Raw genomic sequence first — 23,317 nt, 5'->3', positions numbered from 1 at the left:
AGAACATTTTCTATCCAGTAAATTAATTGCGACAGACACTGTTTCTGTACAATCCAGGATACTTCTTCCCTGCATGAATCCTCTTTGTTGAGAAGAAATCAGTTTATCAGTGATCTTGACCAACCATGTTATAATCTCTGAAATTGTTTTATATTTAAAGTTTTCTAGTGCAATAGGTCTGAATTTACCAATCTCATTGGCACTAGGTTCCTTAGCAATCAATGGTTTGAGTTACAATTTTGCAACATCCACCCTTATTCAATGATCTGCGTGACATTATCATCAGGTTGGATTATATCCCAATATGATTGAAGACACCATAAATCCATCACGCCCTGTGAACTTGTTGGGCAAAGATTAAACATAGCTTCCTTAACATCTGACATAGAATGATAGGAGGTTAATTGTATATGAGAGAAGGAAGAAACGGTAGAAGTTAGTTAGCCTAACTGCTGTCAGAACAGTTAGGATTGGGTTGTATAAATAGGGGCTGGGTTGGTGTGTTAAGGACTTTTGGAAGTGGAGTAGTATCAGGATAGCCTGAGAAAGGGGTTATGCCCTTGGTTATAGTCTGGACACACATATTCTTTGTGAATAATATTCAATCAGATTCATTCTTTCCTCTCGTTCTCTCTGGAAATGCGTGCTCTAGTACTATTGATTAGGTTTCCTTATCAGAAACCTATCATAGAAGGCATTTGAACTAGTACCGTGTTATCAACTGCATACACCGTCTTAGGAATCACCTCACTGATAATAGGACTTGAAGGACTGGAACAGTCATTGACACAAAATATTCTTAAAATGCTCCATCACATTCTCTTCCATTTCTAATTTATCAGAGATCAGTCTTGAATCATGCTTGAGAAAGAAATTCTATTAACAGAATTTCAATAGAAGATTTGTTATGAAAAAACATGGTATTCCTCTGTCCTTTCTACAATTTAAGTCTACGTCTTTCTCTCCAAAAAACCTCCTGATACATTAAGGCATTATACAAATATGTTCTCCTTGTCAATTAGTGCTTTCCTCATATTCTATCTTATTAATTTCCAATTTTATAGTTTGTACCTTTAGGAGAGCCAGTTCCTCCTTTTCATGTACCTTTATTCTATATTCCAATTCGGAGTTTGACTTTCTTGAGTTTTTGGTTTAGTGTATATATAGGACAATCACTCCAGGTAGTATTCGATGCCAATTTATAATTCTTCTTTCATGGCTTAAGTACTTTTTGTCCAACTTAAATAAGGTTCTTGTATATGCCACAACTATAATGAAAATTATCTATGGAGCTTTTCAGAGGAAGTAAGGCTTGCACTTATGGACATATTCCTACTTGACATCTTTTTAATACCAACTGGTTTTAAGTTGTTTTGTGTGTATGATTTCAGGATCTTCTATTTTTGGCTTGCAGTCATCCTGAAAATAGAAGCAGTCTGATAAGCATGGAAGAATGGCCTGAGTGGATTCTTGAAGTTCTGATCTCGAATTATGAGGTAATAATATTAATAAAAACCAAAGTTCTAATCCTCTCTTTCTCTCTGTTTATTATTTGTCTTCATTTATCTCTAATTTTTTGTCTTACGAACACAATAAGTTCATGCCATTTTCTTGTGCAATACACATTTGTATGGTTGTTGGGAAGACTCTTTAACTGTTCAACTTGTGCACTTCTGTTTGACAGGTTGATCCTGGTAAATTATATGATTCAACGACCATTGGAGATGGAGACATAGAAGACCTTATACATAATTTCCTTAGTATTATGCTAGAGCACTCAATGCGCCAAAAGGATGGATGGAAGGTTGGTATTTGTTAGAATTGTTCACTTCTTTCATGTCTTCACCTTATTGATGTTACTGCCAACTGTTGCCCAGTTTTCTCTTTCAGTATGCTTCTGTTGACAGCATCCTGGTCGGACTTTATGTTTACGTGTTTCCAATATCTTTATTAATTTTTTTTTTCATTGGATGGTGTTATAAATTTTGAACATCAAATATTAGACATTTCTTGTGGTTGCATTAAATGTGCAAATCCTTTCGATTCCAAGAGGCTTATTTGGGATTTTAGATATACACACTACTTTAACTTTTTATCTTCATGGTAAAGGAAGAAATTTCGTTCAAGTGAAGAGAAAAATGCAAGCGGGGGATAATTTCTTCTAAATAAAGAAATCAAATGAATACTGGAGGTCAGAGGTTGAAAAATGAGACAGATTTGATAGCTCATATCTTGTCCTTGTGATCTAGTGAGAATGTTTTGGATGTTTTCTTAACCAGTTCTTTTGGAGAAATGAATTATCTATTGAAGTATTGAAATTTCATTGTAAGACTGCTAATATTTTTTGTTATCGCATAATTGTAGTCATCCCTAGGGAGTAAAATTTGTCCTTGACCTGGAATTTCAATATAGTGGGACTTATTAGTGTGTTTGGAACACTATCTGTTTCAACTAAATGCCAATCGATCTCCTCCCTTCCTTCTATGTTTTTGACTTTGGAAAGTGGGATCTTCCATTTACAAGGATCCAAATAGATCACCATGCACAGCCTTAGTCATCACAAAATATCAGTCATCCGGAATTTCCCTTTTATTTTATATGTATTTGTTTGCTTGCATGATTTCTGGTTTTGTCAGAGTAATTCAGACTGTCCAGTGCTGTTCATTTTGTCCAGGATATTGAAGCAACAATTCATTGTGCAGAATGGCTTTCTATGGTTGGTGGATCTAGCACAGGAGAACAACGAGTAAGGTAAGTTTGCGTGTCCATTATGAGCTCAACTGTTTACTTCTCAAGTTCTTCTATAATATGATGTGACTGTTACTGAACCTGAGTTTTATTCCATTTCATTTTATTTCGATGTTGTTTGTCATTATTTTCTAGCTAATCATTTAACTGTTGTTTAGTTTGAAAATATATATTCAATATAAAACCATTCATTAGGAACAGTGCAATCCTTTAAGGGAGTTGGTAATTGACGTGGCATTAAAGACTTTTAACCAAATTTTTAGAAGTTCAATCCTCTTCCCATTCTAATTCAGCATAAATTTCGGCACAATGTTGGGTGAACCTGCTTTCTCTATGCACAAGCCCAAATGGCTCTAGAGTGAGTGGGGGGTATGTTGGATATTCTTAAACTTTTGCGTTTAGTTTTAACTCAACCCTTCAAGGTGGTTCAAGGGGTGAGAGTTGCCTCCCCTTCAGTCACTCCAACATCTCAATCAATGTGATTTTGAATTTTCCCCATTAGTTATGCAACCAATCACAAGTTTTTTCCTCACAGTTAATTGTTTTAGTAAAGTTGGTCCTTGACATCACACTTGTGAAATCGCAACAAATTTGGAAGATACCTCTTTTCTACAAGTTCTGTGAAGTATTATGTTTGGAAATCATTATGTCACCATGTTTCAATTATAAATGCTACTGGCTCATATTTTCCTTGAGGGCATGATTTGGAATAGGATACACAAAACTGCCCACATCTTTAGAAAATCATCAATTTCACTAATTACTATGATAAAATAATCATATTTAACTAAACTCTTATTAAATGAGTTTTAGAATAAAATTGTAAATTATGAGCATTTAGGTGAGTAAGAACTAACAATTAACTAATGCTTTCTAAATAAACATTTTGAATCAAACCAAAATTCACATTGTGGCAGATAGTTTGGAACAGAGGAAGTATTTTGCTGTAATTTGAAGGTAATAGCTAAAGAAAAATATACTGAACCTTCAAAAAGTTTATGTTCCAGTGGTGTTTGGTACCAAGATTTGATAAATTCTAAATTTGTATAAAAGTTGCTAACACTTGATGATGAATTGTGATGAAACAATGGGGATATAGGTTGCATATTGGTTGACTAGGAATCAAAAGAGAAACTATTGCGTTAGAAACGAAGAAATTGATGTATAGAGTGATCATTCTAATCTATGTTTGTAGAAAAGATTATGAAAGGTTTTGAGGAGTTTTACAATCTCCTTCTATACTATCATATTATTCCCTAGTATTGATTGAAAGTTTAAAGTGGCAGTTTACAGTTACTTGTTTCATGTCATTTATCTAATATTCATGTCTGGGTTAATTTCTGTCTTGAAGACGTGAAGAAGCATTGCCTATTTTTAAGAGGAAACTCCTAGGAGGCTTGCTGGATTTTGCTGCAAGGGAATTGCAGGTTCAGGTATATATTCTTTTTCTATTCTTTTTGATTTTCCTATGAAGGGTTTTGTACATTAAACGCCTTGGCTTGATATGTTATTCATTCTTATATTCTTTTGCCTCCAGTTATTTAAGGTTTTAAATGTGTATGCACACTTAATAAACAAATCCCTCTTATGCATAAGCACAAATTGATATTAAAATCGTGTTTATCAGAATATATTAGAATAAAAGTAAATAAGAGGTATTCTTTTATCTCTCTGTATCTTTCTGTTACATTTTCTCTCTCTCTGGTTTTTTATTTCTTACTGTCCCTTTTGGTGAATCAGTTTTGGGTTATTTGGTCTTTTTGCTTTCGAGGGTAGCTTCTATAATGGCTCCTTTGTATTCAGATTTATATAGAATAAAAGTAATAAAAAATATCACATCAAGATATAGATCTGGATCAGAAACTTAAGGAAGGTGAAGTTTACTGAGATCAGAAAGACAGACTGTATATTTCCTTCAATATAAGCTGTTACAGAAAGAACACAGTCTCCTCCCAACATACATTTTTCTTGCCCTTCCTATAGACCCACCCAAAATGTATTTATAAAAACCTTTCTTATTCTTAACTAACTTTGCTGAGATGGTAACTAGCTCCTAACCTCTTGAAAACTTTTTTTGCTGTAGCATGGAAGAAAAAACATCAATAATGACTACATACATCTTTTACTTAATGCAGACTCAAATTATTGCTGCGGCTGCAGCTGGTGTTGCTGCTGGGGGTTTGTCGCCAAGAGAAGCTAAGACTGAAGCTGATAATGCTGCCCAGTTGTCTGTGGCTTTAGTGGAGAATGCCATTGTGATTCTTATGCTTGTTGAAGATCATTTACGACTACAAAGCAAACAATCCTCTTCTACACGTGCTGCAGATGCTTCACCTTCTCCAATTTCTACTGAGTATCGAAACAATAGTAGCCGGATTTCATTGTCGACTATTGAAGAGTCATTAGAAACTAGTGACTCTGAGGGAGTCGCCCTAGATGTATGCATAAGTAATTTAAAACTGCACTTGCATGCATATAAGAAATAAATACCGATGAGTAGTTTTTATTTTATAGATCCACAATTTTTATGATATAAACCAAAGTATTATTTTTCCATAACTTCTTTGCTTTCTTCTTATTTCTAACTTCATTGTGCATTCTTCCGAATTAAGAAAATATGGATAGACTATTTCTTTTATTTCTTTACTATTCCTTTTATTTGCCTTGCTATTCCTTTTATTAGCACTCATGTTACTTTGAAAGTGTAGTTCTCCACGTTTTCATTTATTTTTGTATTGGTGAAACTAATGCTTTCATGATAATTTTAGGTCCTTTCATCCATGGCTGACGAAAGTGGCCAGATCCCATCCTCAGTGATGGAGAGGCTTGCTGCAGCTGCAGCAGCTGAGCCTTATGGATCTGTTTCTTGTGCTTTTGTGTCATATGGGTCTTGTGCTAAGGATTTAGCAGATGGATGGAAATACAGGAGCCGGTTGTGGTATGGTGTCAACCTTTCTGCAAATCCAGCTTTATTTGGTGGTGGTGGGAGTGGATGGGATTTTTGGAAGTCTGCTCTGGAGAAAGATGCAAACGGAAAGTGGATTGAGCTTCCCTTGGTGAAAAAGTCTGTGGCAATGCTTCAAGCCTTATTGCTGGATGAGTCTGGGCTTGGTGGTGGTCTTGGTATAGGTGGGGGATCAGGTACAGGAATGGGAGGGATGACTGCATTGTACCAACTACTAGACAGTGACCAGCCTTTTTTGTGCATGCTTCGAATGGTTCTTCTATCGATGAGAGAAGACGATGATGGTGAAGATCACATGCTCATGAGAAATACAAGTTTTGATGATTCAGTATCTGAAGGAAGAAAACCACGGTCGGCACTGTTGTGGAGGTAAAACAAACCTATTCAATCTTCACGTATATATGTAGTTCATTTTTTTTATCCATAAATGATCAGTGGCAATTGAACTGTTGGAGCACATAATGAACATACACACAAAAACAGAATAAAAGGGGTAGAAAGACCGAGAGACCAAGATATGGGTTCTGACTTTGAAATGTTATTTTGCACACATCAAACAATATAGAATTCCTATTTATAGTATTGTGACAAGCAGTTAGTTAAAAGCCCACAAACTACCTGACTAACATATAACACTAACTGAATTATCTACAACACTCTCCGCTTAGTTAAAATTAGGATTCATTAAAATAGCATTCACATGTTTATTTCCACTGCAAAAGTTTTTAACTCTAGGCAGTGTTATCAAATGGTGGTTATGGCAGTACCATAATGGTACAGCATAGCAGTTTTGCCAGTCATCGTTATCTGCTATTTTGAGGGATATGGCATCAACTTCTACCATTTCCGCGATGGCACCATGACGGTTTGCAGTACCTGTGGTGGAATATTGGTTTTTTAATTTATTTATTGTTTTCCAAAAACACAATTTTGGGTTTAGGTCAATTTTAAATCCAAGGCTTGAGCACGGGAGAGAATGAGCTCTCTTTTATGAACCACTGTGAAAGATTCCTAAGAATGAAATCAAGTTATTAAAGCATTAAGAATGAGCCTTCCCTCTTGCCAAGTCTCCTTGGAGTTGTCTATGGCAGTAATTTGCTTTAGTGGCCTGAACTGCTGTGGTGACATCATCTCTGATGACCTATACCTTGAAACCAAGTTATTTTTCATATTTTTTCTTGTTCCTTCTATTTGCTAATTTTACTGCTTTTTCCATGCATATGTTTTTCTCTCATTTTCTCTTTTCACATATTCTTAGTAGTTTTTACTCTACTTTTATAGTAGTCTGTTTTTTTCCAAAATTTCAGAACTAGTTATTTGTTTGTTGTTCTTATGTTTGCTAAGAAAACATCGTCTCTGTTATTTTCCCCTTATAATATAATGTCAAGCACCCACAACCGAAGCAATGTTTCCTCAAATTACTAAATGAAGTATTAGTGTTTTTATGAATTATGTTTAAGACGTTATCTGATGAGAAATTTATATATGTTATGTAATAAGTTTGTCATTATGCTATTTTTAATATATTAGTTGTGTTTTTAGTGTGTATCTAGAAGTGGGTAAAATGAACTGCACAGAGTTAGAATGTTGAAAACGGTAATAAACTAAAAAATAGTTTATTTAAACTGAAAGTTAGTTCGGACAACTGAACTATCTTTTGTTCTTCTAAACTACACTGTTCTAAATTGCACTGAACTGCATGTTTTTTTTTACTATAATAAATGTGCTTTGCATTTTTTTAATATTATCATATTACTATTTTTATATTATTCTATTCCTATTTCACATCCCCAGGATACATTTTCTAGATGAATGGTATATCTTAAAGTTAAATACTTGAGTTAAAGATGTTTTAATTTAGATATTATTTAGCAAATAAATAGCTTATTTTTAAAAGACATCACTAATGGAATGAATCTAAGACATACCATGCTATCAAATGTCTATACTTCGTACAGAAACCAGAATAATCTTAAATAGGAGAGTTTAAAATGATCCCGTGTGTGACTTTATTTCAATAAAGAGGCCACCTTGCTCCTCAATGATGTTGTTCATTGATACCAAAGTATTAATTTGATTATGTTTTTTATTTATTTGCAAGCCCTGGTATTCTATCTTTTCAGCTTCTCATGAACGTGATTTCGGTTTGCTTTTATATAGAGCAATTAATATATAAAAGAATCAAACTTGAAACTTTCCAATTAGTTTATAAAAAATGAAACTTAAAAATATCTAATTTGATTTTATTTATTTTTGTGTATAGTAAGAAGTATCACGTGTACATACATATGTAAATATAATTTTTTTATCATGAACCTATTATTCTAATTTTGGTTAGAGAAGATAATCTATATCTACAAGAGTGATAATAAATACAAAAAGTAGACAAAAAGTTTTCAAGTGAAATAAACTTGTGCAGAAAAATGTTATAGAGATTTAGTTAATGAGCATTTAACTAAGCGTTTCATCAACAAAGCAGTTTTAAGTAAATGAGCAATTAACTAAATTGCAACTTTAGAGGTTCAGTTTCTTAAAACTGAATTATAAAATGGTTTAATTCAGTTTTTATTGTAAATAGTTCAGTATTTTTAATATAATATGGTATAGTTATTTGAGAGTTAAATTCAATTTGGTTAATTTTTGCTCACCCCTAATGCCACCCCTAAATAGAACTTTATACTTTTTTTCTTTACATCTATTTGAAACATTATACTATAGTTTGTAAAATGGTTTTCCTAATTGAATTTCCCAATTTGTCTTTATTTTCTTATGATCTAGCAGATGATTAACATCATCCTAAAATGACTGAGCTGATAGTATTGAAGGGTTTATATTGTTGTTTACTTATTTATTTGTAATTTGAACAGTGTTCTCTCACCTGTTCTCAACATGCCAATTTCTGATTCTAAGAGGCAAAGAGTTTTGGTAGCTTGTTGCGTGCTTTATTCTGAGGTTCGTATTATCATCCTCACCATTTCCATTCTTACTTCTGCTGTGTACAACATGTGTCATTTGTCTTTCTTTTGTGCACAACTATTGTAGTTACTATAGTACAACATCTGCCAGGTATACCATGCTGTTAGCAGAGATCAAAAGCCTCTTCGTAAACAGTACCTTGAAGCTATTTTACCACCATTTGTTGCTGTATTAAGGAGGTGGCGTCCTGTTTTAGCTGCCATTCATGAGCTTGCTACTGGTGATGGCTTAAATCCTCTTATTGCAGATGATCGAGCATTAGCTGCTGATTCCTTACCAATTGAGGTATTTTGCTTCACATCTGTTTTTGAATATATATTGAGGTATGCTGCATATGGTTGATCTTGATTAGGTGCCAGCTTAGTTGGAACTGAAATCAACATAGTGATGCTTTTGCTTACTTATTTTCATTTAAAAAAGAAGCATATGGATATGCACAAACTCATAATGTGCTTGTAACTTGTTTGGTACCCTTTGCAATGCATGATAGACTATTTACTAATTTTTATGTGCTTGCATTATATTTTCTGTTAGGCCCTGTGAGTCTACTATAGGAAGAAAAGCCCATAAAACTTTAATTAGGCTTTTCTTAGAAGGTTATTAGAAGTTAGTGAGTAGGCAGTTAGAGGGAAAGGCATCTAAATAATCTTTTGCTGGAACGTAAAGGAGGGAATTATGTTAATTGTTGACTGGGGTATTTTCCATGTGTAGAAGGAGAGTGCTCCTTGGTGTTTTCAACACCATTCTTTTCTTGAATAAATGTAGCAGAATAATAATGTGATTTATTAGTGAGTAGTATTAGAGATCAACTCTCATTCCTTCACTGTACTTTTCTTTTTCTTTGCTTGGGCTTTTGTTAATGGTCAGGTTCCAGCTTATCATCTGGCCCATCATCAATAAATAAATGATTTCAATCAGTTTGAACTGAATTTTACTCAATCGTTAATGCAACTTTATTTCCATTTACATAAACCATTCTATCTCGGAATTGTATCATATTTGGAGTATCTTAGACAATCTCAGATTATCTTGTTGTATCCATATTTGATGAATTGTTTCTTTATTTATGATTATGATCTAGTATTGGTATAAATATGGGTTATTGTGTTTCATTTCTTTGGTAATGCATAAAATAATACTCAAGGGGTTATTATTTAAAGCCTGCATTCTCCAATGTCCTCCTTCAATACCTAAAACACTATATTTTCAACAATACAAATAATGCGTTGATTCACACACATTTGGTTTCCCATTATGTTCTTATGTTTGATTTGGTCTCACTGATTTTAGGCTCAAAATTTTACAAAATATGCAATTGTGGTCAAATCCTCAGTTAAATGGTGCTTTTTTTATGGGTCAAATTGAATCCTAGACCTAATGTTTTCATTCATGAAAAGGTATTTTAATTCATTAAAATATTAAAAACAAAAAGAAATAAATGTACACAAAAGTGAGGATTTGACCAAAATTATAGTTTTTCTAAAATTACAAAGTAAGGGACTGAAATTGAAGGGGAAAAGGAATTAGGGGACCAAAATTACGATTTAGCCTATTTATCTACTTTATTGTTTTTAATGGTGCCACCAACCTTGAATAAAATTTGCATAGCACTTGATAGTGCCACCAACCTTAGATAAAAGTGGGTTACTTGAGATAAATGCAAAACCATTACATTTGTATGTTCTTTAGTTTTTGTTTCTTGGCTTTGTTTGTTGTCTGCTTGCTTATTTGTCACTACAATAATGATAGCTAAAACATTCATTATTAATTTGTATTCATTGAGATATGCATTCAATGACTAGTATTTGTTTCAGGCTGCTCTTGCTATGATATCTCCTGCCTGGGCTGCTGCTTTTGCATCTCCACCTGCTTCAATGGCAATGGCTATGGTTGCAGCAGGTACTTCAGGTGGTGAAAGCCATCCTCCTACAACAACTTCCCATCTTAAGCGTGATACTTCATTGATGGAACGAAAACAGACTAAACTCCATACATTTTCAAGCTTTCAAAAACCTTCGGAAGCCACAAATAAAACATCACCCCTACCAAAGGACAAAGCTGCTGCAAAAGCTGCTGCTTTGGCAGCTGCTCGTGATCTTGAGAGATTTTCAAGAATTGGTTCTGGAAGAGGTCTTAGTGCTGTTGCTATGGCCACAGCTGCACAGCGAAGAAATGCTAGTGATATGGAGCGGGTAAAGAGATGGAATATTTCTGAAGCAATGGGAGTTGCCTGGATGGAATGTTTGCACCCTGTTGATACGAAGTCGGTGTATGGGAAAGACTTCAATGCCTTTTCATATAAATACATTGCAGTGCTTGTTGCCAGTTTTGCCCTAGCAAGGAACATGCAACGGTCTGAGGTTTGTTTTCTAATTGTTTATTTGAAGTTCAGATTTTGGAGAAACCACTTGTTAAATCTTTCTTGGTTTCCAGATTGACAGGCGTGCCTATGTAGATGTAATTGGTCGGCATCGAATCAGTACAGGAGTCCGTGCATGGCGCAAACTTATTCACCAGTTAATAGAAATGAAAAGTCTTTTTGGGCCTTTTGCAGATCATTTATACAGTCCACCTTGTGTATGTTATGATACTATTCTTCACATTGTCATTACCAAACTCATTTTTTATAGCATCTCATCTCTTTCTACCATGAATTCTCTTTTTGGGATGAGAAAGTGACTCTAAGAAACATGCATCTTGTTTCTTGTTGTTTGTTCCTTTTGCAGATCATTTATACAGTCCACCTTGTGTATGTTATGATACTATTCTTCACATTGTCATTACCAAACTCTTTTTTTATAGCATCTCATCTCTTTCTACCATGAATTCTCTTTTTGGGATGAGAAAGTGACTCTAAGAAACATGCATCGTGTTTCTTGTTGTTTGTTCCTGTGGCAATTAGAAAATCTTGCAAACAAATTATCTATTTTTTTTGTAATGTGATGCTGACATATATATGGGAGACTTTGGGTTTCAAAGAATTTGACTATTTCTTTAATGTTATCCTTTGTTTTTTTTTCTTTCTTTTTTCTTGTTAGGCCTTAATTGGAGGATATACTATCGGGCCTACTTGCACTATTTTCTAGTAAAGCTATGTGAAATAGCAAAATGTTTGTGTTTATTTCATTATACTAATTATTATAAATTCTCTAGGTTTTCTGGAAGCTAGATCTAATGGAAGGTTCTTCAAGGATGAGAAGATGTTTGAGGAGGAATTACCATGGCTCTGATCATTTAGGTTCTGCTGCAAATTATGAGGATTATTTTGGGGAGAAAAATGATCAGCACACTCCTATTTTGTCAGCAGAAGCAATCTCATTGGAGACAGTGAATGAAGATGAAGAACAGGTGGAAATTGACAACCTGAATACTAGGGTCAGTGATGATGATAAAGGAGACAATCAGACAAGACTGTCTGAAATGGCTGATCAAGCTGTTCAGGCATCTCTAGAGTCTGGTGCTACTCAACATGCAACCGATGAAGAACTTGTCCAGAGTTCTTCAGCCATTGCGCCTGGGTATGTACCTAGTGAACTTGATGAAAGAATTGTTCTTGAGCTACCTTCATCAATGGTCCGACCACTAAAGGTCATTCGGGGAACTTTTCAAGTAAGTTTTATGGGCCTTATTTAATATAATCTTATTAAATATCTATTTAGTTAAAAATGTTGATACCTCCTTTGATACTGAAATTATCATGATGAAATTGCTTTTGCAGGATCGTAGATTATGTGTACTATATTTATATCCCCAAAATTACTAAAAAATAGAAGGGGTGCATAAATAGCACTCCTGTAATATGGAACACTTACAAAAACAGTCATGACCATTCCTTCCTTTTGCCTTATTTTCTTGTTTCCTTGGCACTGCTGTCATTCTACTCCCAGCTGTGTTTCTGGCACAAATTACAGGGTGGATTTGAAATTGGACTATGTTAATGATGTGTTAGAAGATTTGGATTTTCTGCAATGTAGAATCCTTTGGGCCATAATACATTTTAATTGGTCATATATCAATATAATTAAGCTCCCCATTGTGCTTGGTAGGAACTCTGTGCTCACAAATAACCTCTGATGCCTTTCCCCATTTTCGTCACCTAACTTGAATCCTATCATGTGTATGACATCTTTATCAATCTGCCCTCTTTTTGTAATATTGACACTGGATACTTAAATTTAGAATCTTGTGGCATGGCTCTCCAGTTTTATCCCCAGAGTCATTTTCTTCTTGTTTCATGCTGAAATTGCAATGCTTTATGCTTGTTTCACTTCTGCTCATGCAAAAATACTTTTGTTCCATTTTCTGCCCCTTTTTTAATGACAGAAAGGTAGGCATGCAAGAGCATCACTATATAGCTTACGATCCCAACTAGAACCTATGTTGGTACCCCATGCTTATTAATCATTTGCAACATACCAAAATCATTTGGTATCAGTTTTTGTCCTTGAAGCTCTAAAGTTTAAAGTTAACCGGTTCCTTTTATTTCTCAGTTAAACTGAATCATTTACACAAATAATAGTTCACCAATTTTTCTTCAATATGGTTCAGATAATTTGATTTCCTTTCCATATTTTTGAAAAGCTTATATATATCACATTCCTTATTCTCTATCCCAATTCCCAACTTCTCAAAAGCTTTGGATCATGCCTCACACAGTCGTCCTTGTCTTGTTTATGTCTTCCTTATTCTCTGTCCTCCCTTGTTTATTTTATGGAGCATGGTCGTTCTCTCCTCGAGTGTAGAAAATTATACTTTAAATCAGATAGATTTACAAAGATCACTGTTATAGATGATACTATCTCAAAAAAATGTAATTGAATTCTTCACAAGTAAATAAGTTATAAAATAAAGAAAAATGGTATATCAAATAAGATTTTAAATTAGTTTTTGAAACATTATTTTAGAAAAAATTCATTAGAATATTTTAGAACAAAATTCATTAGCATAATTTCAGTGACTTCCTTGTCTAGTGTAGGTAATAACACTCATGTAAAGCATTATTCTCTTATTGTAGGTAACCAATAAAAGGATAAATTTTATAGTTGATAACAGTGAGACTAGCACCACATTGGATGGTTCTAATTCCAATGTTGAGGCAGGGAAACAAGAAAAAGATCGCAGCTGGCTAATGTCATCTCTTCACCAAATTTATAGTCGGAGGTGAGCTTAATTTGTAGACCATTTCTATTCATTCTGTTGCCGTTTAGTATTTTGTCATTTCAAGTACAGTGTGTCATGAGTTCAGTAATTAAGACAATTAGCATACTAGTTGATTAATTAGATGTCGGGTAGCAACCAAATAAATAGAGGGCTTACAAAGTAGTTTAGGTTTAATTCAATCTTAGAAAATTAGCTTGTCAAGTGAGGATTGTACTCACTTATATGTTGTATAGTGACACAATCTCTACTTGATGTGGGACTTAGCTTTTCCCAATTCACCCTCTCACTTATAACACTATTGGGCTTGAAATGTAGATGATATAGTGAGTGGCCCTTCTAATAGATTTAGGATAATATACTCAATGATAATTGTATACACATTGATAATTAATTGTATACACATTGATAATTGTATACAGTTAAGTTCATGTACTCTTAACCATTTGTGCAACATGATTACCATATTTACATATGTAGTTGACCATGTGATGGGGTGACATCAGGCATTGGTTCCTTATTTCCTTTTTATTTTTGCATTACATTAAGGAATTTCTTTTTCTTTTTATTCCCATTTCTATTGTAGGTTCCTTAGCCATTGATGCTTAATATTTGTTTATGAATCTATAAGGGAATACCCTTTATTAGTTTAAGTTTTCTCCATAGTTGTTTGTAACTTTAGTAGTTTTCTTTTTCCAAGAATTGAATACTTTACTCTCTTGATAGGTGAAGCATTGTGTTCTCTTTCTTGTTTATCTACATGAAGTTTTCTCAGTTTTTATTGTACATTTGCAGTATACATCCTTTTTTTAAACATGATTTTAGTGATTTATATGTGTTAGTTCCTGTTACAGATACCTCCTTAGAAGAAGTGCCCTGGAGTTATTTATGGTGGACCGGTCAAACTTCTTCTTCGATTTTGGGGTATTTCTTCTTAAATATACCTGTTTATTTCCTTTAAATTTTCAAGAAAAAGGATTTGTTCCTTTAATTTTAGGTTGTGTACTTACAGGAATAAACTATAGTTATAACCATAGATTAAAAAAAATCAAAGGTTCTGTTATTAAATTCACACACAACTATGACAAACTAAGAAGCTGTTCAAAACCTCAAGTCTCAACCATTAATTTCTATTCAATGGTTATAACTATACTTTATCCTCTATAGTACAACCTACTTTTAGAGGGGCTAAATTCTATCAAAATATCATTTTGTTTTTGAGGTTATCTTAACACTGATATGATTCATAATATTTTACTTATGACTGTTGAATGCAGTACACTGTAATCCTTGTCTAAGACTCTCTTAAAAGCTTAGGCTTTTTACATTATAGTACAAGAGTAGTTTTATATCTCTAACATGACCCTTCTTGCAAGAGCCTTTCGATCTTGAATTGTGAACAATGCAGTGGCCTGTTGGACCTTAACACCAAAGTTTTATTTAATTTTGGAGAATGGATGTGAAAATGATTGGACACTTGACCACTTGGTCTTGAAGGCTTTCATACTATATTAAAGATCAACTCTTCTAAAATCCTAAACTGCAGTGGAGGCTAAGCAATGGTTTTTAGTATGTCTAACATTTTCCTTTCTATTTCCCTCTTCAGAATGGTGAAGGGCGTAGAAATGCATATCGTGCAATTGTTCAAGCAAGACCTCCACATTTAAACAATATATATTTGGCTACTCAGGTAGTATCCTTTCTGTTGATTTTGTCTAAATTTTTCTGCATCTGAGTATATGAAGAAATTTTGACGAAATATATACAACTCGTGCTGATATTTACTGCAATTTATATTTGTGATATTGTGTGTGTGTGTATATATACTTAGCTTAGCGTTTGTGTTATATGCTGTCCAAGAATCTAAAGAAATTCTCTTGTTCTAGAGGCCTGAACAACTTTTGAAGAGAATTCAACTCATGGAACGCTGGACTAGGTGGGAGGTAAGAGCCTCGATTCATTAATTAAAAGAATAATTTGCATTATAATTGGGTACTCATCCATTCGGTAAATGACTACATGAGTTTTTTATTTCCTTTGTGCAGATCAGTAACTTTGAATATCTAATGCAACTCAATACACTGGCTGGGCGTAGTTATAATGATATTACCCAGGTTACCTCCCCATCCCCTTTAATTTACTTCTTTATATTAATCTATTTAATCCTTTTTTCATGATTTTCATTTATCATCATTACCAATTTAATTTGTCATCATTACCTCCCTATCCCCTTTAATTTATTAATTTAATTAGTCTATTTAATCCTATTTTCATGATTTTCATTTATCATCATTACCAATTTTTGGCAGTATCCGGTTTTCCCCTGGATTCTTTCCGATTACAATTCAGAGAGCTTGGATTTGTCTAATTCCTCCTCTTATCGAGACCTTTCAAAGGTGTTGTATAATGAAATATTTTTTTTGAGGCTATTGTAAGAGCATTTATAATGTGTTTTCATAGTTTATTTTTTTATGTCATACAGCCTGTTGGTGCACTAAATCCTGATCGACTGAACAGATTTCAGGAGAGATATACTAGCTTTGATGATCCAGTCATTCCCAAATTCCATTACGGGTCACACTACTCAAGTGCCGGAACAGTTTGTCCCTTTTTTCTATATATTTTTAGTATCCTTATTGATCAAAATAGGTTGTTAGCATTGCCGGTATGCTCATTTAGTTCAATGTGGATAGTTAGATAAAAATTTATTTTGTTAACTGAACACAGATCTAAATTTAAGTTTGATTGTATTGTATTTTGTTGTGTTTGAGTTTTGTATGTCCAGGTATACTGCTAGCATAGTTTCTGCAGCATACTAACATAATTGAACAGAGAATTAATCAGATGTTATGAATCTACCCTAAATTTTGACAGGCTGCTCTTAGCACCTATGATTTTAGAAGACAACTTTATAAACTATTATATTACTGGCCTTTTAGTAAATTCGCATTCAGATAATTTATGATCAATTTCTTTGGCGTTTTACATTCTGTATATGTAAAGTAGGGCAGTGGATTACTTAAGATTTTATCAATATTGGTTGGCTATCTGTTGTTTGAGAAATAAGTGGTAGATGGGTTTGAGTGTTTCATTAGGTTGAGGCATTGGAATTGGAAGCTGTGTAGGTTCTTTGAACAGTAGACTGTCTTTTAGTAAATGGGATGATTTCAGTGAATCAATTTCGGGGAGAACCAACCTTATAAATAGTTCATTGAACATTTCGTATTAGTTAATGTGAGACTTAGGCACTCAATAATACCCAAGTCTTCACAATGAATTTTTAATGTTGACTGCCCAAAAGTTGCATGTCATGGAAAGCTTGAATGATATAGTAAACTAAACTGAGAAGAATCCCCGTATCTAAGATTTCTTAGGCACTTCTATATCTTGCTTTTGATAGCAATTTGCAACCAAATTGGAAGCATTTTGCTGGAAAAAAAAATTATAAAATGCTCCTTATTAAAACTTTAATTTAATCACCGTTGTTTCACCAATATAGTCGTATCCCATATATTTTTTCAATTCATTATCTCTGAAGAAATGAGCTTCACATCCTCTTAAATAGAGCTCTTATTTTCAACGGAAAAGCCCTAATTCTATGTAGAGTTAGACTTGCCAATAATATTTCAACTAGGACTGCAGAACATCTACAAACTTAAAATCCAAGTACTTTCACTGAAGTTGAGTTACAATTAGTAAGGTCTAAGGGGTAGGCTTATTGGCCCCAAAACAAAGAACTAAGTCAATATTTGAAAGAATACTATCTTTAAGCTTGTGTTTTCTTCTTATTTTGTTTTCTGCTTCATTGTTTCTTTGGCCTCATGAATTCCAGCCTCTGGTTTTGTGTGTATTATAATCACTATGTCCTCTTATGCCTGACTTTACCCTTTTTTTTTTCTTAATACAGCAGCATTAGAAATAATTACACAATATGTAAACTCCGTTGTCTTGCATGATTTTTTTAGGTTGCTGATTGTGGAGTATCTAATATTTATTATCTTTTGCAGGTTCTGTATTATCTTGTGAGAGTTGAACCGTTCACCACCCTTGCAATCCAACTGCAAGGTGGAAAATTTGACCATGCAGATCGAATGTTTTCTGATATTTCTGCTACTTGGAATGGAGTTCTTGAGGACATGAGTGATGTAAAGGAATTGGTATGTATATACTTCTAAAACATGGTTGTTCTATATATTTTGGGAAAAACTTAAGTACTATATTGACTAGGGATAATACCAAAATACAGTTTGACTGGAGGAAATCATCACCTTACATGCTTGTTTTGTTAGATTGAGTTAACATAAATTCACATTTTAAGAATATAGTTGTTGTAATTTGAGATAATATCTTTTAGAATCTTCCTAATTAGAGGAAATAGATACATAATCTTTTATTTTATTTTATTTTTTCAAGATTTCCTAGTTTTCCTATTTCTCTTTTTAGGAGAATTAGATTACTACAAATAAAGGGTAAAAGAATGTATTTTTCATGATTTGAATAATAAATCAGTCTTATTTTCCACATGGTATCAGAGCTTGTCTGATCCGCTTCCGCTGTCTTTGCTGTCTGCCGGCGACCGACTACCATGGCCGCAGGCAGGACCCTAAAATTCTCTTTTTTTAACCTGTGTTTTTAATGGGCTCCAATTGCCCTAGCCAAGTTCTGTTCTTTTTTCCAGTATTGCCGAACAGAGAGTTTGTCTGAGTATCAATAGAGTGGGATTCGAACCCATTCCCTTTGGGACCGAAAGTCTCTTCTTCGAATAATCCAACACTACTGCCTTCGCTGCTTTTTCCATTGTGCACCGCCGCTCTTCACCACCGTCCACCGTAAGCCGCCGGCCTCCGTACGTCGCCGGCTACCATCCACCGCCGGCCACGGTCATAGTTCCGACTGGTGACCAGCAGATCTGGACCGTCTCTTAAAGTGACGGCCAACCCCACCGGAGTCAGGACCCAACTCCGCTCAACGCGCAGCCACCGTTGCTGGCGCGTGCAGCCCACGCGCCTACCTCCGACAAGACCCACTCGCTGTTGCCGCCACAGAAGGGTCGCCGGAGCCTCCTGAGCCCATTCCTAGGGTCGGTGACGACTCGTTTGGACTATATTTTAGTAGATCTGAGTTTTAGTCTCTGCTCCTTGGTGTGACCCACTCGCCGGACCTCCCGCTCGTTTCTGCATTCTGGTTTCTGTCACCACCAATGGGTTCTTCTCCCCTCTCTTGTGCAGCACTGATTGGTCCATCTTGCCATCGTCTCCACCGCTTGTGCCGCCAATGCACCGGCGCCTAGATTCTCACTATCTCACTATATCTGCACCATGCTTCAGCCATGGGTCGACGACGATCCAGCTCTGTCGTAGGGAGGAGAGGAACCAACTTCTTGTGATACAATGCTAAGTATCACATTTAGGAGTAGTCCAATAAAGAACTTTGGACCTCCAACCTGTCTTTGGCCTTTTTGATATCATGGTGTTTTTTGGTTTCTGCCAATGCTTTGTTATAACAGCTCACTAAGAGTTGTTCTTTAAGACTGCCCACTGAATTGACTCTTTTGATGTTATGGGATTCAGTTTTTGTCCCTCGTACGGATCGGTTCTCACCAGTTCTTCCACCTTCACGTTCTGCTGTTTAGTCGTGAGGAGGAGAAAATTTCAGCCCCTGCAGGATAGTGTAGTCCTTGCAGGTGTGTTGTTGTTTGCCTCTGCAGGACAGTTGTTTCCTGAAGGCCTCCAATATGTTCAGGGCAGTTAAGTCCCTTGAAGGTTTGTTGCTGTTTAGGGTGGTTAAGTCCCTACAGGTTTATGGCTGTTAGCCTTTTAATTCCAGCCGCTGCAGGATAGTATAGTCCCTGCAGGTCTGTTGCTGTTTGCCTCTGCAGGACAGATGTTTCCTGAAGGCTTGTTGATGTTCAGGGCAGTTAAGTCCCTTGAAGTTTTGTTGTTGATCGCCACTATTGATGGCAATTCAGTCCCTGCAGTTTATTACTATTCGCCACTGGAGGCCCTTCATCTGTTCTTGCAGTTTGTTGCTGTTTGTTGCTGCAAGTCACCATCCCGAAGTTGAAGTTCGCCCTCGTCCATTGCTGTCCAAGTTGGTTTATTGGGTTTATTGAGTTTGTCTATTCCAAGCTTGGTTCATAATATCTAGTATGATCCAGCTTGAGGGGGAGTGTTGTAATTTGAGATAATATCTTTTAGAATCTTCCTAACTAGAGGAAATAGATACATAATCTTTTATTTCATTTTATTTTTTCAAGATTTCCTATTTCCCTTTTTAGGAGAATTAGATTACTACAAATAAAGGGTATCAGAATGTATTTTTCATGATTTGAATAATAAATCAGTCTTATTTTCCACAATAGCTGTATTACTTAGGGGGACCTTTGCTATGTGTTTTCAATAGGAGGATGTTTTTATTAATCTTGAATGTTTATTATGGTTTTATTGGAATTATTATCACTCACAATTTTTTATTTCCACTTTTTAGGTTCCTGAGCTATTTTACCAATCTGAGGTCCTCACAAATGAAAATTCAATTGATTTTGGCACAACACAAACTGGAGGAAAACTTGGTATGTTTCAAATTATGTTTTCTGCTTCAGTTTTTTCCTTTTTTGTGTCAAAATGTCATTTGTGATATCATGGTTAATAACTTCTACTTTTTTTTTTGCCAGATACTGTAAAGCTTCCTGCTTGGGCTGAAAATCCAGTTGATTTTATTCATAAGCACCGAAAGGCTCTAGAGAGTGAGTATGTATCTGCTCATTTGCACGAGTGGATTGACCTCATATTTGGGTATGTTTTTAGCTACGTTTTAATTTCACCCAAATGTTTGATGCTTTGCTCTGCTGCTTCTTTTCTTTTCTTTCCATTATCATAAGGTAGTTAATCCATTCTTTCCATACATATTCTGGTTTAGAAAATTAAGTTGATCTGCTCAGGTTTAAGCAAAGGGGCAAGGAAGCTGTTACAGCAAATAATGTTTTCTTTTATACTACCTATGAAGGGACGGTGGATCTTGATAAAATCTCTGACCCAGTATGTTTCTTTCTCATCATCATGTTTTGAACTTATTTATTTGTTGAGCAAAATCCTAAAGTTTCATAGTATTCAAATATGGTAATCATACATAATATAATATGTAATTATGGTAATTAGGGCATCTGAAAATTTCTTGTCCTTAATGCTTTTTGCATGCAGTTTTGTAGTTGAGACAAGTGAATTTCATTGTCTCTTGTTCCTCTCTTGCGTAACATGGTTTGTAGTGCTTGATGAGGATGACAAGTAATCCTCAGCCATTAAAAATGATGGACCCATTGTCCACTAGTGTTAAACTTTCAGTGTGAGAGAGAGAAAACAAATAATTATTTATTGATGTTAATTGATTACACTTTGGTTGGCTCATTTCACTAATGAATGGAAGGTTCTATAGTCCTTAGTGCAATACATCAGTCTCCTTATCCACTAACAACCATAGGCAATTCTTTTGTTCGGAACAACCATCTATAACTTTCATTAGAACTGCCATTGCTCCTACAGATTTGTTGGCTTCTGTCTAGTATTTTTCATTTGATGACCACCCATTGGTGGGTCTAGGACTGTCAAATTAGCCCATTTGATAGGCCCTAGCCCTAACCCACGTGGGTTAAGGCCAAAAAAGTCCACAGGGCCAAAAAAATATTTTATTGAAAAAGCCCACTGGGCTAAAAGTCCCCAAAGCCCTGTGGGTCAGGGCTAGTCCATGGGCCTTTTTTTTGGTTTAACTGCAGTAAATACGCAACTTTCATGTCCAGTGCCATCCCATTCACATTCATCAACATTTTTCAATCAAAAAGTAAAAGATGTAGAGTTCTTCACTGAAACTTTGCATAGTTTCTTACACAACTAACTATTGCAATCAAATTCAAATCACAATCCACATTTGAAGGGTATATAATCACTAGCACTCATTAATACCATATAATATATGAAATCAATATCCTTTTTCTTTCTGAAATGGTGCTGCTGTTTGGAGAGAACCTTTGGTTAGCCAAATGATGGGGCAATGTGGCTGCTTTTTTCTTGAGAAACAAACCCATTCTAAGCAAGAGATCTTCGTACACAAAATCAAGCAAAAGGGCTTTATTTTCACCTTCAATATCGTCATCGTAGCCACACCATTGAGTCTGGTTTTCCTGTTTCGCAAAGGACATTGAGTTTGAAACAACTGAGACTTCATTGGATAGTGGTACACTACAACTGCTGCCAAGACTTGAGACATTAGATTCTAAAGGCAATGGTGAAGGAATTGGAATGTGTGTCCGCTCCAAACCCAAAACACGAGACTCGGCTGAGTTCTCATGATCGAAGACACGGTCTTCAGCTCGAGACTGAGGAGTAGTGGAAGTTGTGAATTGTGGACAAACAGTATCGACAGTGGCATAAGTGTTTGTTACCAAAAACTTTCACATCTTTAACACCGTGATGATTAACCCCTTTATCCTAATAACACTTAAAAAAGGGTAATCTATTCATGACAAAACTTCCACAAATTACAACATGCAGTTCATAATTATATCAATGTCAAATGCATCCTTCATTCAAAGACANTGTAAGTTGAAATTACAGAACACATACCAAGAATTCCAGTGNAGTAGGTAAGCGGAACATCAGTGTGCTCAATTTTGAATAGTATTTAAGCAGAGGATAACAAACTATACTCTTCCCAATTGGTAAAGCCCCACACTAAATCACCTTCCTTATAATTTGGGTGTCCAGACTCCAACAATTTAGACACACCATATCCTGTTAATGGCTGCAACCACGCAACACTAATCTCCAGAAACAAAGATATATTCTTCAATTGAAGTTTCCATCATGAACATTCTTTGATTAACTTCAATCTCAATTCAAAAGGTAAAGTGAAAAACTAAAACAATAAGAGCAAATTATTGCATGTGTAGTAAAGACTTTTTACTATACTTTGATACTGATACATATCCAACCGTATCGGAATGGACTGGTTACCTTGTTAACTATGGTAACTCACTCACAGCAAGAAAACAATTGGAAAAGACTGAATTATTTGTATTCTCATAACAGAAATATCATACAATCAGTATCTGGGAGAATAACCTCCCTCAATATAACGAGAGCCTCCCCTCACTCACACAATCACAGCAAGGAAACAATTGAAAAAGAATGAATTATTTGTATTCTCATAACAAGAAATATTGTACAATCAGTATCTGGGAGAATAACCTCCCTCAATATAACGAGAGCCTAACCCCCTCACTCACACAATCACAACAAGGAAACAATTGAAAAAGAATGAATTATTTGTATTCTCATAACCAGAAATATCGTACAATCAGTATATACGAAAGAATATTACTCCTACTCCACAGACTTACCAAAAGTTTACATTTATGTGCCAGACTGCAAATCGTGGATGCACAAATTCAGATTCAACGAAAAATCTGTCCAATCCTTT

General features: G+C 34.9%; 1 protein-coding gene across 2 annotated transcripts in view; it reads left to right on the top strand.

Annotated features, from left to right (window-relative positions):
* The window catches only part of LOC106753001 (BEACH domain-containing protein C2), a 61,766-nt gene that overhangs the window by 23,318 nt on the left and 15,131 nt on the right, over nucleotides 1–23,317 (top strand). For both annotated transcript variants that reach the window (XM_014634783.2, XM_022777346.1), the window contains exons 6-27: nucleotides 1,392–1,496; nucleotides 1,685–1,804; nucleotides 2,675–2,751; nucleotides 4,100–4,181; nucleotides 4,884–5,186; nucleotides 5,517–6,082; nucleotides 8,581–8,665; nucleotides 8,780–8,974; nucleotides 10,504–11,049; nucleotides 11,123–11,266; nucleotides 11,843–12,298; nucleotides 13,704–13,849; nucleotides 14,701–14,770; nucleotides 15,453–15,536; nucleotides 15,733–15,789; nucleotides 15,892–15,960; nucleotides 16,156–16,242; nucleotides 16,329–16,445; nucleotides 17,854–18,003; nucleotides 20,333–20,417; nucleotides 20,520–20,640; nucleotides 20,787–20,883. In XM_014634783.2, coding sequence (XP_014490269.1) covers nucleotides 1,392–1,496; nucleotides 1,685–1,804; nucleotides 2,675–2,751; nucleotides 4,100–4,181; nucleotides 4,884–5,186; nucleotides 5,517–6,082; nucleotides 8,581–8,665; nucleotides 8,780–8,974; nucleotides 10,504–11,049; nucleotides 11,123–11,266; nucleotides 11,843–12,298; nucleotides 13,704–13,849; nucleotides 14,701–14,770; nucleotides 15,453–15,536; nucleotides 15,733–15,789; nucleotides 15,892–15,960; nucleotides 16,156–16,242; nucleotides 16,329–16,445; nucleotides 17,854–18,003; nucleotides 20,333–20,417; nucleotides 20,520–20,640; nucleotides 20,787–20,883 — 3,762 coding nt within the window. The remainder of the gene's footprint in view (nucleotides 1–1,391; nucleotides 1,497–1,684; nucleotides 1,805–2,674; nucleotides 2,752–4,099; nucleotides 4,182–4,883; nucleotides 5,187–5,516; nucleotides 6,083–8,580; nucleotides 8,666–8,779; nucleotides 8,975–10,503; nucleotides 11,050–11,122; nucleotides 11,267–11,842; nucleotides 12,299–13,703; nucleotides 13,850–14,700; nucleotides 14,771–15,452; nucleotides 15,537–15,732; nucleotides 15,790–15,891; nucleotides 15,961–16,155; nucleotides 16,243–16,328; nucleotides 16,446–17,853; nucleotides 18,004–20,332; nucleotides 20,418–20,519; nucleotides 20,641–20,786; nucleotides 20,884–23,317) is intronic.

The sequence above is a fragment of the Vigna radiata genome, unplaced genomic scaffold (genome assembly GCF_000741045.1).
Source record: "Vigna radiata var. radiata cultivar VC1973A unplaced genomic scaffold, Vradiata_ver6 scaffold_122, whole genome shotgun sequence".
NCBI lineage: Eukaryota > Viridiplantae > Streptophyta > Magnoliopsida > Fabales > Fabaceae > Vigna > Vigna radiata.
The sequence above is the reverse complement of the archived record's forward strand: the minus strand, read 5'-3'. Positions and strand labels throughout refer to the sequence as shown.